At 47.7% G+C, this 17170-nt stretch overlaps 1 protein-coding gene across 1 annotated transcript in view; it reads left to right on the forward strand.

Moving 5' to 3' along the window:
• The window catches only part of FRAS1 (Fraser extracellular matrix complex subunit 1), a 106777-nt gene that overhangs the window by 69034 nt on the left and 20573 nt on the right, over nucleotides 1–17170 (forward strand). Inside the window, exons 31-46 of the mRNA XM_030449926.1 lie at nucleotides 2824–2938; nucleotides 3426–3563; nucleotides 4357–4389; nucleotides 5372–5506; nucleotides 6093–6218; nucleotides 6974–7221; nucleotides 8629–8777; nucleotides 9075–9237; nucleotides 9957–10092; nucleotides 11079–11275; nucleotides 12119–12272; nucleotides 12407–12670; nucleotides 13229–13417; nucleotides 14239–14358; nucleotides 14790–14969; nucleotides 16723–16847. Coding sequence (XP_030305786.1) covers nucleotides 2824–2938; nucleotides 3426–3563; nucleotides 4357–4389; nucleotides 5372–5506; nucleotides 6093–6218; nucleotides 6974–7221; nucleotides 8629–8777; nucleotides 9075–9237; nucleotides 9957–10092; nucleotides 11079–11275; nucleotides 12119–12272; nucleotides 12407–12670; nucleotides 13229–13417; nucleotides 14239–14358; nucleotides 14790–14969; nucleotides 16723–16847 — 2472 coding nt within the window. The remainder of the gene's footprint in view (nucleotides 1–2823; nucleotides 2939–3425; nucleotides 3564–4356; nucleotides 4390–5371; nucleotides 5507–6092; nucleotides 6219–6973; nucleotides 7222–8628; nucleotides 8778–9074; nucleotides 9238–9956; nucleotides 10093–11078; nucleotides 11276–12118; nucleotides 12273–12406; nucleotides 12671–13228; nucleotides 13418–14238; nucleotides 14359–14789; nucleotides 14970–16722; nucleotides 16848–17170) is intronic.

A 17170-nucleotide genomic window follows, 5' to 3' on the forward strand; every position in this document is an offset into this window, starting at 1 on the left:
CTGAGAAGGAAATATCCATGAGACATAGAAAAACTCAGAAGTGATGAATGGAGAGACTGGGAAGGAGAGGGAGAGAGAGAAGAAAAAAAGATGTTTAGCATCTCATGGAATTCTTAGCCTTTCCTGAGAAGCCACTAGGAATGGCAGGAATGAAAGACTGATGAATAAATCTTGTCAGTAATTCCACTGTGAACTTTATCAGAACTGCAGCCCACCCACATGAGAAAGTTTCCATCCATCATTCAGGCATCAGGAGCACTGTAATGTGGGTGGAAAACACTCAGGCAAGGCCATGATGTCTGTATCTGTGGAAGGGAATCACCTTTTCTGGAGCATCAGCTCGGGGAATGACCATTCTGCTAAGAGTTCTCCCTAATACTGTTATTTCCCTGCTTGTGTTGGTTGAAGAGATGACCTCGAAGTTCTAAATGGGCTTGAGGAGCTCTCCAACTTTGGTGCATGCCTTCCCCAGGTGTCCCCCCATCACACATGTGGGTGAAGTCCAGCTTTCCCCTCCACTTCCCCTGCTGTCTCCTGGTTCTGTAGGGAGGGATCCCAAGTGCCTGAGCTGGAGGGGTCCTGCACTGTGGTCACCCATGCACAGAGGGGATGCACAGAGAGCAGGGAGTTTGATTTCAGCATCACCTTGGCCTCATGGCTGTGTGGTGTGTGAGGCTTTCAGAGGGGGAGCAGGACCCTAATCCCCTGAGCAGTCAGTGGTGCTGAGCTGAGCAAGGATGTGATGAGAAGGCAGAGATGAGGGGTTGGGAGAAACAGGCATGGAGCTGCCTGCAGGGAGAAGCTGTGTCTACAATCCTGAACATAGTGTGCAGTCATCTGTGGCCTTCTTCCTTCCTGATGATTTTATTTAGTGTGTGAGGTGGCAGCAGCAGCATGACCAGCATTATCCAACAGGAATCCTGTGCCCTTGGGAAAAAGCAGGAAAAAGCACTCTGAGAGGTCCAGGCAGTGCAGGAGAGCAGATGTGGCAGACCTGCTAGGGACAGTGGGTTCCTGGAAGGAGCCTTCTAAGGGGATATGAAGGACTTCTAAGCCAGGCAAGGGACCTGGAAAGGCCAAAGGAAGCAGTGGGTGAGGAATTAGTGAAAAGTCCATGAGACAACAGCCTTGTCAGGGTTTAAAATAGTGGTGACCTTTCCTGGGCAATAATGAAACATGCTCAGACTGCTACTTGGAGCAATAGCCAGTGATGTATCTTCCTGCTCTTGGTTTTTTGTTGTTGTCACTATTGACAAAATTGATGGGAGAGCTGTCTGGCTGAGCCATGCAGTGCTGGATTTTATAGCTAATTACACACCACACAATTCAATAGCACCATAAAACACCTTTTACTGAAGGGCGCCGAGCAACCTGCGAGTCCTACCTCTGGGAGAGACAAATGGGCCTTGGAGCCAACTGAGGCAAGCATAACCTTAAATCTTTCCATCATAAAACTGCACTTCCTTTCATCAATGTGATTGAGTTCTGTTCATCTGTCTTCAAACTCCTTTGGAACTGGAGCGAGCACAAAATGTTAAGCCTTGTCCTTGAGTCTCCTGCTGAGAAAGCTCTGAGATATGAGCTGGTTTGGTGGCATTTGTGCTGTGCTGAGACCTTGTTCTGTCACTGCCCAGGTCCATGTCCAGTCTGTGACCCAAGGCCAGCAGGATGGAGCACAGGTTGGGTGGGGTGGCCTTACAGAGGGGTAACATCATGATCCAGTTGGCTGCACTTGATGTGGTGGGAACCTGTAGGTTGTTCCTGAACCCCATCAGTTCATGTTCCACAGCAGATAAATTAACTGCCTGTATCCTTAATTTTACCTTCTTGTGTCCATACTTTGGAGGTGATTGTGAAATGAGTTGGCTGCTTTTCATACCCAGCTGAGCTGTTTAATTCTGTGACTTCTCATAGCTGTTAATTCCATAGGATTAAGGGCCATGAACACATGCAAGTGAACTGCCTTTGTGCACTTAAGTCTGCTCATGCAGCACTGTAATTCCTGTAACACCCTGCCTGCCTCTGGCTAGTGATAATCCTGTGACAGAAAGATCAGAACATTTTTAGGCAGATTTAAAACAAAAGAGAATGCTTTGGTTCCCTGAGGTTCCAATGGAAATGGCTGAGTCATTTTGAAGATTTCTTTTAAAAGCAAATCCAGCCCAGCAACATCAGACTGTACCAGAAAACTATGTAGGCCTTAAATTTTATCTTCATCCAGGGAGTTTTTGATCAGATTAGTTTTGTCTTGATCTCTTCTTAGTTGCTGTAGGTCAAAAAGGAAACTCCTCCACCTGTGAGCTTGGAGGTTGAGCATCTACAGGGGACACAGTGCACTAAAACCACTGCCACTTTCCTAGACAGCCTAGAAGTGAGGATGAGCTCACAGTTTTAAGAAGGAGGAGGTGTTTGTCTCATTTTTTGTAGGTGATTTTCCAGGAAGGATTTAATGGAGTTGGGGCTGAATAGAGTTCCCTTCTGCTGAGCATGACAGTGCCCAGTTTCTGTGTTACACGTTTGGTTTGATTTACAGATGAGGTGAAAGTGAGTTTAGGTGGCCTGTAAGACTCAAGCAAGTTTTAATTGTTCTAAAGCTTCACTGTCCTCTGTAGTCCCCTCCCAAATAGTTCCTGTTCCATACAAGTTTGAGAAACTTGCTAAAGGTTCAGCCCCTTGACAATTTTAGGACTAAGAACTAGGCCTTGACATTCAAAGACTCTCTTACATACAACTACAGCAAAGCAAATTCTCTTTCAATGCATTTTTGGGTGACTCTTCCCATGTCTCTGGCCTTGATGCTCTTGGTCTAATGTGTTTATTGAGGTGCTGGAGGACCGTGTGACAGTGATTGAGCCCCATCACCTCTCCTTTGTAGACCCGGAGGTGCCCAGTGAGAAAATCCTCTTCAACGTGACTGTCCCTCTCCTTCCTGGCCAAGGCAAGTGTCCCTGTTTTTCAGAATGTGGCAGCTTCATGTTGAATTAATTGGTATTCTTCCTGAGCACATCTCATTTTTCTCTCAAGGGTCTCATTGAGTGGAGGCATCTGTTCATCTCTTCAGCCTCCTTCATTAGCTTGCAGGCACCTTGCTTCTTAAACTGATTTCTTTGGCTTGTTTAGGAGTCAGAGTTCAGACAGTTTTCTTCCTTTTGTCTGGAATATATTGAATGTTGCAGCCCATGGCTTTCTACTTTCAACCTCTTTAGTGAGAAGTATTTGAAAAGACTAAGTGAGGAATCTGTTTGCATTTCTCATGTCCCAGGGGTCCATCCAAATGCAGTTACAGCCATCTGACTCCTGCAGCAACCACAGAAGATGTTAAAAGAAATGCCCAGGGATAGAAGCAGCAGCTGTGGCCTTTGGTGTCTTCTTTTTTAAAAGTGAAATGAATTCCTCCTGCTAATCCTGAGCTCTCTGTTCTGTAGGAATTGTGGAGCATCAAGCCAGACCTCTCTCCCCAGTCAGGTATTTCACCCAAGCAGATATCAACCACGGCAAGATCGCTTATCGCCCCCCGACTGCAGCTCCTCACCTGAGAGAGATCATGGCCTTCTCCTTTGCTGGTAAGGAACTGCCTGCTCCTTGCAGAGCCATGTCAGAGTGACAGAGGTAGCTGGGCTGCTGGTCTTCCTCCAGCCCTGGAATGACTTCATGGTTATTTTCATGGTTGTTTTCATGGTTATGTCCATCCACGCCAGGGTATGGCAGCAGGAGTCTGCCTTGGGGGAGTGGAACCAAGACATGACACATTTCTCAGGACTTCACCAAGGTGTTGTGCTTTGGGCTCTTCACAGCACCACCCAGTGAATTATTGGGATGTTGCAGTGCTCACTGTAGTGTTTAGCACTGACAACTAGTGCTGAATCTAACTGCTGACCTGGGGTGGGGTTAGGAGCTGTTGCCTGTCCCCTGCTTGAGGTCTTTGCTGCACTGGGGGTTTTAGTCCTTGAGGCTGAGACTAAAATTGGTGAACTGAGTCAGTGTAGCCAGGATATGAGAAGATTTCTGCCACCAGGAGAACAATACTGGGCAGTGGGTGGAGGGGCAAAACCAGGACAAGCTCCTGGCATGCTGGACCAGTTGCTTCACAGTGTGACCAAGTGACAGGACATGGTAGATGCAGTTCTGTGCAGCACCTTGCCCTCCACTGACATCAAGAGGAGCTTCAAGTTTGGAGGAGTAGCATGTTTTTCCTCAATACCTGGAGCCAAGGCAAGGCAAGAGTGCTCTCCTTGGTGAGGAAAGCCTCCAGCCTGGTTGAATGTCAGCCCTTGTTTGCTCCAGAAGTCATTCAACACCAGTAAATGCTTTCCTGTCCTGACCACAGTTATTTTGTGCTTGTGTTTGTCCTGTCAGGTCTCCCAGAGTCAGTGAACTTCCGATTCACAGGTATGTGAGCAGTTTGCTTTTTCCTGGCCCAGGCAGTTTTTATCCCTCTGTCCTTCATGTTACCTCTTATTTATTCCTTGGCCTTTCCTCTGCTCCAGGATCACCCATGGGAACTCAGTATTTCTGGAATTGCAGGTGCCTGGGGAAAATTAATCACAGAAATCCCAGGAAGTTAAGGGTTGGAAGGGACCTTGAAAGATCATCTGGTCCACCCCCCCTGCCAGAGCAGGGATGGATGTAATACCTGGAATCTGTCTTAAAAACCTGACTCAATCCTGTTTTGCCCCAGTGGGAACAAGGATATCAGTTTTACTCTGCTTTTTCTTCTTTGATACAGCATGGAAATGTTTCTCCAGTTAAATTGCTGATAAGCTGCTTGCTGGTTTGACATGTCTTTCTGTGGGCATTCTTGCCACCAGCAAGGAGAAATCCATGTTCTGACTGGAAGATAGTTTGTAGCCATGCACCCACACAGGCTTTATATTTGTCTTGTTAGGAGCTAGTTAGGGATAAAGATACACTTGGCAGGTGGGAATTGTCTGTGTATCTTCATAGATAAAGGTGTAGAATGACAAGGGGGCCTACAGGAGGGACTGTTTGCATGGGCCTGGAGTGATGGGATAAGGGGCAATGGTTTTAAATTAGAGAAGAGTGGATTTAGGTGGATGTCAGGAACAAGTTCTGTCCCATGAGGGCAGTGGAACCATGGCCCAGGGTGCCCAGGGAGGGGGTTGAGGCCTCATCCCTGGAGATGTTCAAGGTGAGGCTTGAGGAGGCTCTGAGCAACCTGATGTGGGTGAGGGTGTCCCTGATACTGCAGGGGTTGCACTGGGTGACCTTGAGAGGTCCCTTCCAACCCAAATCATTCTGGGATCCTATGACAAGGTGGGAGAGTGATGGGGCAGGGGCTGTTTTGTACAGCAAGGTGAATTTCCCTGGAAACACATCCCTGCACTCAGGTGTGGTGTCTGTCTGTGCCTAGTGTCTGATGGAGAGCACACAACCCCGGAGATGGTGTTTGTCATTCACTTACTCTCTGCAGAGCAGCAGCAGCCTCCTGTCTTCCAGATCCCTGCTCCCTTCCTGGAGGTCAGCCAGGGGGGCAAAGCCACCATTGGTGAGTAGTAGGGATGGGATGGGGTGAAGAGCTCAGCCCTGAGGCATTTATTGTCTGGAGGCCACATGGGTGGAGAGGTTTGGTCTCACTCCCCTCTGCAGCACTGTGGTGCATCAGAAAAGTGCCTGGGGATGGGACAGTCACCACCAGTGGGTGGCAGGGCTGTTGATTGGCTCAACCAGGGGAGAGCTGCTCTACTTTATCCCTCTTAGGCTGCTCTGCAGTTGCTGAAGGCTTGGTTGGTGGTCTGGTACACTCAGGATAAATCACTTTCTGCTCTGTGAGGAAATTTTCTGGAGGTTTTTTAGGCACCCTCCTGCTGTTTGCATAGCTGCCACTTGTGAGCCACACTATCAGTAAAGTTTCTGATACAACTTCTGATCTATGCATCATCAGGGGGCTAATAATTCCCAGGAAACCAGCAAGCTCTTGAGCTGGGGCAGCCCCAGCTTTATTTCACTCTGCCCGTGCTGCCTGAATTACAGGTTTTTTTACTCCATTCACAAAAGCCCATGGCAAAACTCAGGGGATATTCCCAGTCTGGTGTCTGAGGATGCTGAAGCTGTGCTGTCTTTCCCTGGCACAGGAGTCCAGTTGGCTGTGAGTGACACAGACACAGCTCCTGAGGGGCTTTTCTTCGAGCTGGTGAAACCACCCCACCATGGCACTGTGCTCAGGTACAGCACAGCCGGGCAGGAGCACATGGGAGCAGGTGAGTAGAGCAGAAGTTTTCCTCAGCACAAGAGAAAGCTCAGCTTCTGCCTGGCCACCTGGCTGGTGGGTGACCAGGGGGAGACAGATACTTGTGGCAGATGTGACTGCATCCACGAGTGTGTGTGTGTTTTCTGCCTGGAAGTGTGTGGCTGACTGAAGGGGGCACATGAAAGATGTTTTCCAATTATTTGTTTAGCTCCTGGCTGGCTCAGTGCATTTCCTCTACGTGTGGGCTGCTGGAGAGTCATTCTGTTGTAACCACCACCAGCTGCTAATCAAAAGGGGTGTTTTGTTATATCTGTTCTATCTGAAGTGATTTAGTGAAGCACTGCAGTGCACATTTCCACTGAAGCCTACGTAAACCTGCTGTGATCCAGCAGTGAATCTAGTTCTGTGGAGTTCTGCTGTTGATTTTGGTGGCAGTGTGTGATTAGATGAACAAATATTATGTGCAGGAGAGTAATGCAAGCAGAAGACATGGAGAGGGAAGAATTATCTAACTATGACAAAGCAGCTGGGGAGAAAGAAGGATTCTGTATCTGTGAACCTGGGAAGGTTACAGCTTCTTCTCTGCCCTGAGTCCATACTTGCTCCTGAGTAAATGTCTTCATTACTCACCTCTCTGATGGTATTAAATGCCAGTGCAGTTCTGTGATTAAGTCTTCTGCTTAATTGGGGCCTCAGGTCATTTGAATTGGACAGGTGCTCTGAACAGAGTCTTCCTGACTTATGTTTTTTTTCTTTTTTGGGAAGGTGACACCTTCACCTACGAGGATGTCACTCGGAATGCTCTGCAGTACGTGCACGACGGTTCTTCAGCAGCAGAGGACAGCATGGAAATCTCTGTCACCGATGGTGTCACCACAGTCACCACAGTGCTGAGGGTGGAAGTGTCCCTGCTGGATAACAGTGGCCCACAGCTGGCCCCGGGCTGCTTGTTGGCAGCCAGTGTGGCTAGTAAAAGCTCAGTGACTCTCACTCGCTTGCACCTCGCTTACATTGTAAGCTTTCATCTGTTTCTCAACCCAAAAAAGGTTGCCAGCCTCCCTTTCCTTATCCCCACCCCACACCTCCCTGCTCTCAGTGTGGATTGTTGGCAGTGGGCTCCAGTTCTGACTCTGTCCCAGCTACTGCTTGCCAAAAGGGGATAATGGACTCTTTCATCCAACAGGGCTTTAAGGCTTGCCCTGGTTGACTGGAACAGTGGTGAACCACCCTGCTAAACATGAGAACTGAGTTAATCCCAGATTTTTCTGTCAAACAAACTTGCTAATGAAGCACATGGATTTGTTAAGTGATAATCCCTTCAAAATTTCAGCCCCCTTGCCCCCCTCCTTCCAAAATTCCCTGCTTCTTTATCTGGACATACTTAAGGGGGAGGTTTAGCAACTGCAGATGCTGCACTCCTTGGTAGCTTGGAGTGAGCCCTGAGAGTTGTGTGCAGTAAAAGATTTATCCTGACAGGGAAACTCAGAAGAGAGGGGTTCTGCTCCTTGCTGGTGATTTAGCAGAGGACTGCAGGGAGGCAGAGCTGCTCCCCTTATGGAGGAGGGAGGAGAGATTGCAGTGCATGTCAGGGGCTGGCAGGACCTCAAGTAGTAGCTGTCAGAGATGATTAGGGAACTGTCGGGGGATAGGTAGGATAAGAAGGAAGGTGAATATTTTTTCCAAGGGATCAGTCTGGTTACAAGACTGTTCTATTTCTCCTGTTAAGGAGGAAGGCTGAGGAGGAAGCTGTTTGGGTTTAATCTGAGAAAGAGAACAGTTAGTGGCAAGTATGGGTTATTCCTGGCCCCATAAACTGAGGATATGATGATTTCTGCTTTGGGTCTTATCTTTCAGGAAACCAACAAAAGCTTTTAGAAGAAAAATGACATCTTGAGGTCTGAAATCTTAGAGATGGTTGTACTTAATGGAGCTCAAAAGAGTCAGATCAGCATTTGGTTTAACAGGACTCTGGCTTTTGCAGTGTTGCTCTGCATTAACCTCTGTCTCTGTCTGAAGCACTTGGTGGGCAATAGTTCCTCCCTCTGCCAGCTCTCAGCTACATTTTATCTCACTTTCTCTGGAGTCAGGAAAAGCATATCAAACAAACAGTCCAGTCCAGTGGAATTCAAAAACAGAAACACCAGGTTTATGTCTGGGGGACTGGGGTGATGTGTGGCACAAGGGCACCAGAAAACCTCTCCAAGCTGAGAGACAATGAAAATACATTTTGGGGTAGATTCTGAGGCTGTCAACCCAACTGACTGTCCTCTCATCCACAGAGCTTCATTTCATGTTCCTCAGCAGTGAGTCTGACCCAGCTACCTTGGTGTAGTTCCCTATGAAACATTTTATTCCTCCTTCCATTTTTAGTGGAGGGAAACAAAAGCTGACCTTGGCTTGCTTTGTTCCTTCACACTCAGGACAACAATTCTCCTGACTCAGAGATCAGAATCCAGCTGATATCTCTGCCTGCATATGGCACCCTCTCACGGGTGGCTGCCTCTGATGATGAAGAGCTTTCCAAGGTTTATAATTTCACCATGGAAGACATCAACAACCAGAGGATCAGGTACCAAAGAGCTCTTCTCCTTCAAGCTGTGCCAGTTAAAATCTCAGTGGGTTTTCTGTGGGGATTTCTGGGCTGGATTATGTTAGTACAGTGTATCAAAGGTATTTTTTCCTTTTCTTGGCTTTTGTATCCCATCAGATTATAAATGAAAACATTCCATTGTGTGGGATTAGGTGTTTATGCACATTTGAAGAGCCAATAGTTGGTGTAATTTCAGATTCTGGGGAGAACTCACCATGGCATTGCCAACACAGAGAAAAGTCACCCTAAAAATCCCCCCTGCTCTGCCTTTCACAGCTACTCCACCATGTTTGAGACCAGCAATCAGCCAGTCACTGACATCTTCCACTTTGCTGTCTCTGATGCTGATAACAACCACCTTGACAGACAGATGTTCACCATCACCATCACCTCTGCCCAGACACTGCCAGCACTCCTGGCTTTTGCTGACCACATCACTGTAAGTGACAGAAGTGTTTTTACTGTGAGGAATTGAACAATTCCAGTTGTCCTGGAATTAGGGGAAATCACTGAAGAAATACAGGTGCTGCACATGCAATCCAGTGAGTGCAAAGGGTCAGCATATTCCTTGGAGGCCAAAGGAGGCTGAGAGTAGGGCTGCATCCCTAAACCTGGCTGCATCCCTGACCCCTATCTGCTTACATTGTTTTGGGTTCTCCCCTGGGTGCCCTGTTGATATCAGTGGAACAATTCTGAGTTATCCCTTTTCAGTGTTTCATCCCTTATCTCACCAGCTTGTGTATAAGAGATGAGCAGAGGATGAGTTTGAAAACATCTGGTGCTTTGGACTGAGACAGCATTTCAGCCTCCTTATCAAAGCCTTTTGAAGGCATCTCCCTCCTTTCCAGCTTTGCATTCCCCCTCCCATACCTTCACAAGGCTCCCTTCAACAAGAAATACAGAGGTTGCCTCCCAAGAGGTCAGCATGACTCTCCCTCTTCTCCTTGCCCTGGTGAAGCATTCCCAGGCTCCCTGGGGGCCCAGGCAGGCTTTGTTCTTCCCATCTCACCTCACCTCCCAGCTGATTTCACAGATCTGGGGGAGGATGGGGCAGGATTAAGGGAGCAGGCCAGGCTGGAGGCAGACTTCTTCAGGAACAGTGTCACTGCATGTTGTGTGCATGGGCAGTAGTTTTAACAAATGTTTTTTGCTTTCCAGGTGGATGAGGGAGGCAGGGTCCCACTGCTGGCTCGTCACCACTTGGCTGCTGACTACGATGCTGCTGCCAAGGAAGACCTGAGGGTCACAGTTCTCACTCTCCCTATGTATGGCTACATTGAAAACACTAAGACAGGTAAACTGCTTGGCTACCTCTTCTTCCTCCTGGCTAGTGGAAAGGAACAGAGGAACTCCCACACTGAAGCACCTTCTGAGCTGTCTCAGTGCTGTGCTGGTTGGCATCAGTTGGTCAGTGAGAGCTTTTAGGGTTGGTCTTAGGAGATAAACTCTCTCTGGGGAGCATTTACCCCCAGTTGTTGTTTGTTGGAGACTGGTCTGTGCTGTGAGACTGGGGCATTAGGAGCCTTTTCAAGCCCAGGTGTGGTGTTTTTATCCAGCTCGATTTTAACTGTCCTTGGTACATGGAACAAACTTTGCTAAATTCCACTAAATGTCCCAGCAAGCTTTAAGGCTGGGGGAGCTGTGGCAGAGCATGGCTGGTGGTGTTCTCTTATCTCATTGCATTATCAGGAAAAAGTAGGATTTATACCATATTGTCCCAAGATGCTAATCCAGGAGACTTGTCTGCTTAATCCCATGTTTGGACCTGACAGGAGTGTCACATACCATGTGATTTACTTAAATCATAACTTGCTTTTGGAAAATATCACCAGTGGCTTGTTACAAGAGCAATTGGATTTCTTCTGAAGAGTTGCAAAGCATTACATGTCATCCCTCCTAACTGTGTCCCATGGGTGAACTCCAGTTTCTGCCAGTTTGAGGTTCTCTCCTCTAACACAATGACTGGGTGGTGGTTTTGGGCATGAGTCTTGGTTTTGCAAGGTGAAGGTTGATGCAGAGGTTGCACTGAGGGACATTAACCACACCGAAGTGATCCTGGGACGTGTGTGTGCCACCCATAAAACTGCAGCTTCCGCAGTGCCTGCTCTAATGCAGCAGATGTTGCTTTCTGTGAAGGTCACAAGATGTGTGAAGGCCATGCTGGGGGAAGGAGCATCCTTCTGCCCCCTTTGCCATGTGCTTCTCCTTATCCCCCTGCTTTTCGTTTTAACTCAGTCATTGAATCACACACCCCTTCACCAGTGGTGCTCTGGTTTGCAGGTGAGAGTTTCGGCCCGCAGAGGGAGTCTGCTGTGACCACAGATGCCTCCTTTTCCCTCCAAGATGTTCTGGAGAACAACATTTACTACTTCCAGAGTGTCCATGAAAGTATTGAGCCAACAAGTGACCTTTTCAGCTTCTATGTCAGCGATGGCTTCAGCCGCTCCGAGGTGCAGAGCATGAACATCACCATCCAGGTAGGTACCTACCTGTGCCCCCTGCCTGCCAGAGCCCTCCCTGGCACACTGACACAGGACTTGGAAAGTCCAGGATTTGCTCACTCCTTTGTAATACCTGGGAAGGGGATTAAAGGGAGTTTTTTCCCTCCTGTGTTTCCTTCCCCTGATACAGGCACGTAATTCACCTGTGACCCCAGAGAACAGCTGTGGGCTGCAGCCTCTTCCCTGGGCTTATTTCTCTCATGTTTCCTCCCTTTTATAAGCAGCCATGATGCTGGTTAGATGTGGAGAGACTGGTGTAACCCATTAATGGATATCAGCACCAGTACCATCATTCACAGGATAGTTCTGGTTGGGAAAGACCTTTAAAATCATCAAGTCCAAACGTAACCCAACTCTACCAACCATTAACCCAACTCCACCCAGTCTGTGTCCTGATACCAAGTCCCTCAGCACCACATCTACATGGCTTTTAAAGAGCTCCAAGAAGGGTGATTCAATCCCCTCCTTGAGCAGCCTGAGCCAGTGTTGCAGATGCCCCCTCTTTGGAGGCATTCAAGGCCAGGTTTGATGAGGCTTGGAGCAGCCTGGTCAAGTGGAAGGTGTCCCTTTCCGTGCAGAGGGGTTGGAATTAGATGAAGGGAACTAGAAGGGTCCCTTCCAACCCAAACCTTTCTATGATATTAATATGATACGTTGCAATTACCCTTTGAGTCAAGAAGCTCTTCTAATATCTAATCAAAACCTCCCCTTGGTCAACTTGAGGCCACATTGGTGGCTTGTATCTGTTTCAAGTGGGTTGCAGTCTTTTCCTCTTGGCCATTTACCTTTATTGACTGTGTGCCTCTGGGACCTGTGCAGAGGCAGAATGATGAGCCCCCAGAGATGGTGCTGGAGCCTGTCCAGGTGCCCCAGGGCTCCCCAGTGGTCCTCACCAACTCCTCCCTCAACCTGCGTGACTTGGACACCCAGAACAGTGAGCTCATCATCATGGTTACCAAAAGTCCTAAGCATGGTAAGCCCAAGGAGAGAGAGAGAGAGAGAGAATGTCTTTCTGATCATGTCATGCAGTTTTTCCAGTAAGGCAGACAGAGAGGGCACAGCAAGCTGTCTTCTCCCCATAATTTCCCTCCTTCTGTTGTTTGCCAGGTCAGCTCCAGAGGAGGCAGACGGCTGCCGAGCCCCCAGAGCGTGGCCGTGTGCTGGCTGTGGGCTCATCCTTCACCTACCAGGACATTCTGGATGAGCTGATCATTTATACTCAGAGTGGTGCAGCAGCTCAAACGGATGAGTTTGGCTTCTCCCTCACGGATGGTCTCCACACCCAGATGGGAAGGATGGAGTTCTTCATGGAGCTGCCCAAGAAGCAGCCACCCACGTTGGTTGTCAACAGGGGCCTGCAGCTCCCAGTTGGTACGGGGAGAGGGAGGAGAATACAGACAGGACATGGAGCTGATGGGGCAAGTCCCAGAGGAGGGCCACAAAAATGATAGGAGGCTGGAACACCTCTCCTGCAAAGACAGGATGAGGCAGCTGGGGTTGGTCAGCCTGGAGAAGAGAAGTCAGCGACCTTCCAGTATCTGAAGGGGCTGCAGGAAGGCTGAGAGGGGCTGTGTGCAAGGGCCTGGAGTGATAGGATGAGGGGAAATGGTCTTAAATTAGAGAAGAGTGGATTTAACTGGATGTCAGGAACAAGTTCTTTCCCATGAGGGCAGTGGAACCATGGCCCAGGGTGCCCAGGGAGGGGGTTGAGGCCTCATCCCTGGAGATGTTCAAGGTGAGGCTTGAGGAGGCTCTGAGCACCCTGATCTGGGTGAGGGTGTCCCTGATATTGCAGGGGTTGGACTGGGTGACCCTGAGAGGTCCCTTCCAACCCAAATCCTTCTAGGATTTTATGGTTGTGTGGTCCAAGCTAAGTTGTGTAGCTGGATTGGCTGAAGCTGTGTTTGGATTTTTCTTTCTCTGGTCCAGGCTCTGCAGTGTTCCTCACAGACCAGCACCTGAAAGCAGCAGCTATTTATTCAGATGACACAACAATTAGGTTTGTCATGAAGAGGGATCCCAGTGTGGGCCATCTGCAGTTGACTAAAGTTGATCCTCCAGTCCAGATCTCAGTCAAAGGGCCTGTCAAAAGTTTCACCCAAGCTGATATAAATAAAGGTGAGTGTGCTTGATTTCAGATTATCATTGCAAATAACACGTGGCCATCTGAGGTAGTCCTGTGAGGTGAAAGGAGTTGCACTTGATCTTGTCACATGGACAGGACAAGGGGCAATGGGCACAAGTTTGCTCCTGGGGAGATTCCAGTTGGAATCCCTACCTTGAGAAGTTTGAAGTCTCAGCTCTCTGGGGTGCTGAGAGATCTCAGATAAACAATAATATCAGAAGGGTTGGAGCAGGGGATCCTTGAGGTCCCTTCCAACCTGACATTCTGTGATCCTTCTGGGTTCTGTTCAACTTGAGACATTCAGTGATTCTGAGTCTTTATGAGAGGGGGAAGATTACTTGAAGCAGGGAAGGGAGAGGGAAAGAAGTAAGATAAGGTTGTTAGGTTAGAATAGAAACATGTATTGTTAAGCAAGTGTTAAAAAGTCTCTCTCTGCAGGAGAAAAAGAATAGAGAAAAAGGAATGAAACTCAAGCCCCAAGTCCCTCAGCTCATAGTGCCAGCCTGGTTCCATACTAAGAATTAAAATCCCAGAATCCCAGAGTGCCAGGTTGGAAGGGACCTCAAGGATTCTTGAAGGAATCCTTGATCTTCAGGAAGGGACCTGCTCCAACCCTTCTGATATTATTGTTTCTCTGAGATCTCTCAGCACCCCAGAGAGCTGAGACTTCAAACTTCCCAAAGTGGGGGAATCCCCCCCTTCCCCTGGGAGACCATTCCAAGGTCTGACTGTCCTCAGGGGGAAAAATTTCCAGTTGTGTTCCAAAGATGCAGCTCATAATAAATCACCTCTTTTCTCCTGTCTCTCTCTCCAGGGCACGTGGTGTTCAGTCACAAGAAAGGGGAGCCCAGTGGAAATTTTGCCTTCACCTTTGATATGATTGATGCAGATGGCAACAAACTGGTGGACCAGGTTTTTTATATTAGTGTATTAGGTAAAAGACAGTGCTGGAATTACTGTTTTATTTGCTGAGGCCTTCATAGATTCCCATCCCACATGTACTGCAAGATGTAATTTTTGAGATGCAGTTTTTATTCACTATTAATTCAAAGACCTTTGAAGTTTGAGGCCCAGGGGGAGTTCAGGGAAGTAAGGATTAGTTCTCTGGCTTCTGACAAACTCACTGATAAAAGACAAAAAAAAAATCTCCTTAACATCTTCATGCTGTCTAAGTTGTCTTTAAGACATTATATTGTTACTGTCCCCTTGATCAGTGCCAAGGCCCAGTGTGCCTGTTTTGGCATTACCAGCCTGGGAGGTGTTTGTGCCTCTCTTGACTTTTGCTTGAGCACAATTTGATCTGAGTGACACCAATTATAGGAGGGTGACTGTCTCCTAACTCCACTTCCTATCTAACCCTTTCAGAGGACAGATTTCCCCCCTCCATCACTGCCAACAAAGGGCTGGTCTTGGATGAGAACTCAGCAAAGACAATCACAACCCTCCAGCTCTCTGCCATGGACCAGGACACTGAGCCAACCCAGCTCCTCTACAAGGTCACCAAGCAGCCACAACTGGGGCACCTGGAGCACGTGGCATCCCCAGGTTAGCAGGGTTGATACATTTTTGTGGGGTTCTTCTAACAGCAAAGCACTCAAAGGATTTTGAGCCCTAAAGATTCACTGCAGGAAAAAACTTGCTTGGGGGCAGCAACATAGAATTTTATGTTTCCTGGTAGAAATCAAATGGTTGTTAGCCCAGAGAGTTGGAGAAGAGGATGAGTGGAGGCAAGGCAGGCTGATAATCAGGGATGAGGATTTATTCAGCCTCTTTTCTCAGTTGTGATTTGAAAAGAGGGAGTGAGTTGAAAAGGAAGCTACATTGTGGTGTGATGGATCCTCTGGATAATGAATTCTGGTAGTTCAGGGAGGGGGAATTGGTCAGTCCTGTGAAACTCCAACAATAATTGCCTGCAAATGTGATCCCAATTTTAGAACTGCCTTCCATGCCCACTGACAGTGTGAGTGTCCTACCCCTCTCTGATTAATTAATCTAAATCTGTGCCATTGTATAATAAGCTCTTCTGATTTAGACTATACTTATCTAGGATGATACCTCTTCTTAGAATTAAATTTATTCCTAACATGAGATTAAATTGGAAATGCTTGCTGGCTGTGTTTTCAAGATGGGGACAGTCCCTGTGCAGCTCAGTTTCAGTGTGTGCTTTGCCCCATCTTCTGACAGTGGAAGATGCCCTCTGGCAAACACCTTGAAAGGGGAGGAAGAATGAATGAAAGTGATAATAAGCAAACCCCTTGCTGAGAGAAAAGGAAAAACTTGCAATATTTTTGTCTTTAAGTTGCAAACTAAACAGTGAAGCTGGTACTTTGGAGACTTGAAAGAGCTGGATTAAGGATTTTATTATTTAGACATTAATTAAGGATTCTAATTTCTGTGCTTTTTCATGTCTGTGATGGGCTGAGAAGGACAGAGAGTCCCATGCTGTGAAAGATTTGTTCTCATCATTTAAATGACCTTAACCTAAGGAGAGAGTACTGGAGGTTTCAAAAGAGAACACAAACCTTTAAAGCTAATGAGCTCTGAGGAAAGCTTGGCTAACCACCCACTTTAGGCTTATTTATTTACATCAGATCCTGGTATCTTCTGTAGTGTGGCCAGTTCTTGTCAGTGTAGCCATTTAGCACAATAAACTGGTGAAAAACTTTTTTGTCAGGGTTTTGGTTGTTAAGAGCAGTAACTGTTGAATGCAACAGGGAGACTTAAAGGCTCAAGTGCTTTAGAAAATGCTTTCTGTGTCTGTGTCACACCTAGTGACCTGTAAAGATGTCACTGTGAGTCAGTGTTGGAAGTGGGGCTTAGTGTGTTCTGTGTGCAGGGGTACAAGGAAGGGGAGAAGAGAGGGAAGATTTTGAAGGCATTTTTGAAAACTGCTGTGAGGTCAGGAAACCTTTTGCTCATTCTCAGTGATGCCAGGTTAGAGCAGTCCTGCACAGCAGTCAAAATCCAAGTGTTTAATCTACCATTTCTCTCAGAGCTTCTGCCCTCAGAGGCCCCTTCCTCAGCAGGGTGTCCTGACAGTGGGAGATGCCATCCTGAAATTTTAAGTCTGGGAAGAAGTCCATACCTCTTGTTGCAGAAGAGGTGCCACTGTTCATTTAAAAGTTGGTGAGCAGAATTTTTAAAATGCTCTGTGCCAGCTAAATCCCTGGCTCAGCTGAGTTTCATGGTAGAACAAGCCAAGACTTGAGTGCTTATGGCTACATACATCCAGCTCCCTGTATTTATCCCTACCTTGCTCTTTCTGTTGCACATTTTTCCCACTTATTCTTTGTTCTAGGAAGAAGAATCAGTTCCTTCAGCCAGGCAGACTTGGCTTCTCACAGCATCCAGTATGTCCACACCAGTGACATTGAAAAGCACATGGATGCATTCACCTTTTCTGTGTCTGATGGAACCAATGAGGTGAGTCCCAGCATGGGCTTTTTGCCCAAATCAGAGCAGACTGAAGGATGTGGGAGACAGATTTCTTCTTCTGTCCTTCCAAGAGGCAATTGCTGCACGTGGGCTTGTGCATCAGGAATGTGTCCAGCAGATCTGGGAAGGTTCTCCTTTCTCTGTACTCTGCCCTGGTGAGACCACACCTGGAATACTGGATCCAGTTTTGGGCTCCCCAGTTCAAGAGTGATAGGGATCTACTGGGGAGAGTCCAAGGGAGAGCAAGGAGGTGACTTGAGCATCTCTGCTGTGAAGGCAGAGTGAGAGCCCTGGGGCTGTTCAGCCTGGAG

The sequence above is a fragment of the Calypte anna genome, chromosome 4A (assembly GCF_003957555.1).
Source record: "Calypte anna isolate BGI_N300 chromosome 4A, bCalAnn1_v1.p, whole genome shotgun sequence".
NCBI lineage: Eukaryota > Metazoa > Chordata > Aves > Apodiformes > Trochilidae > Calypte > Calypte anna.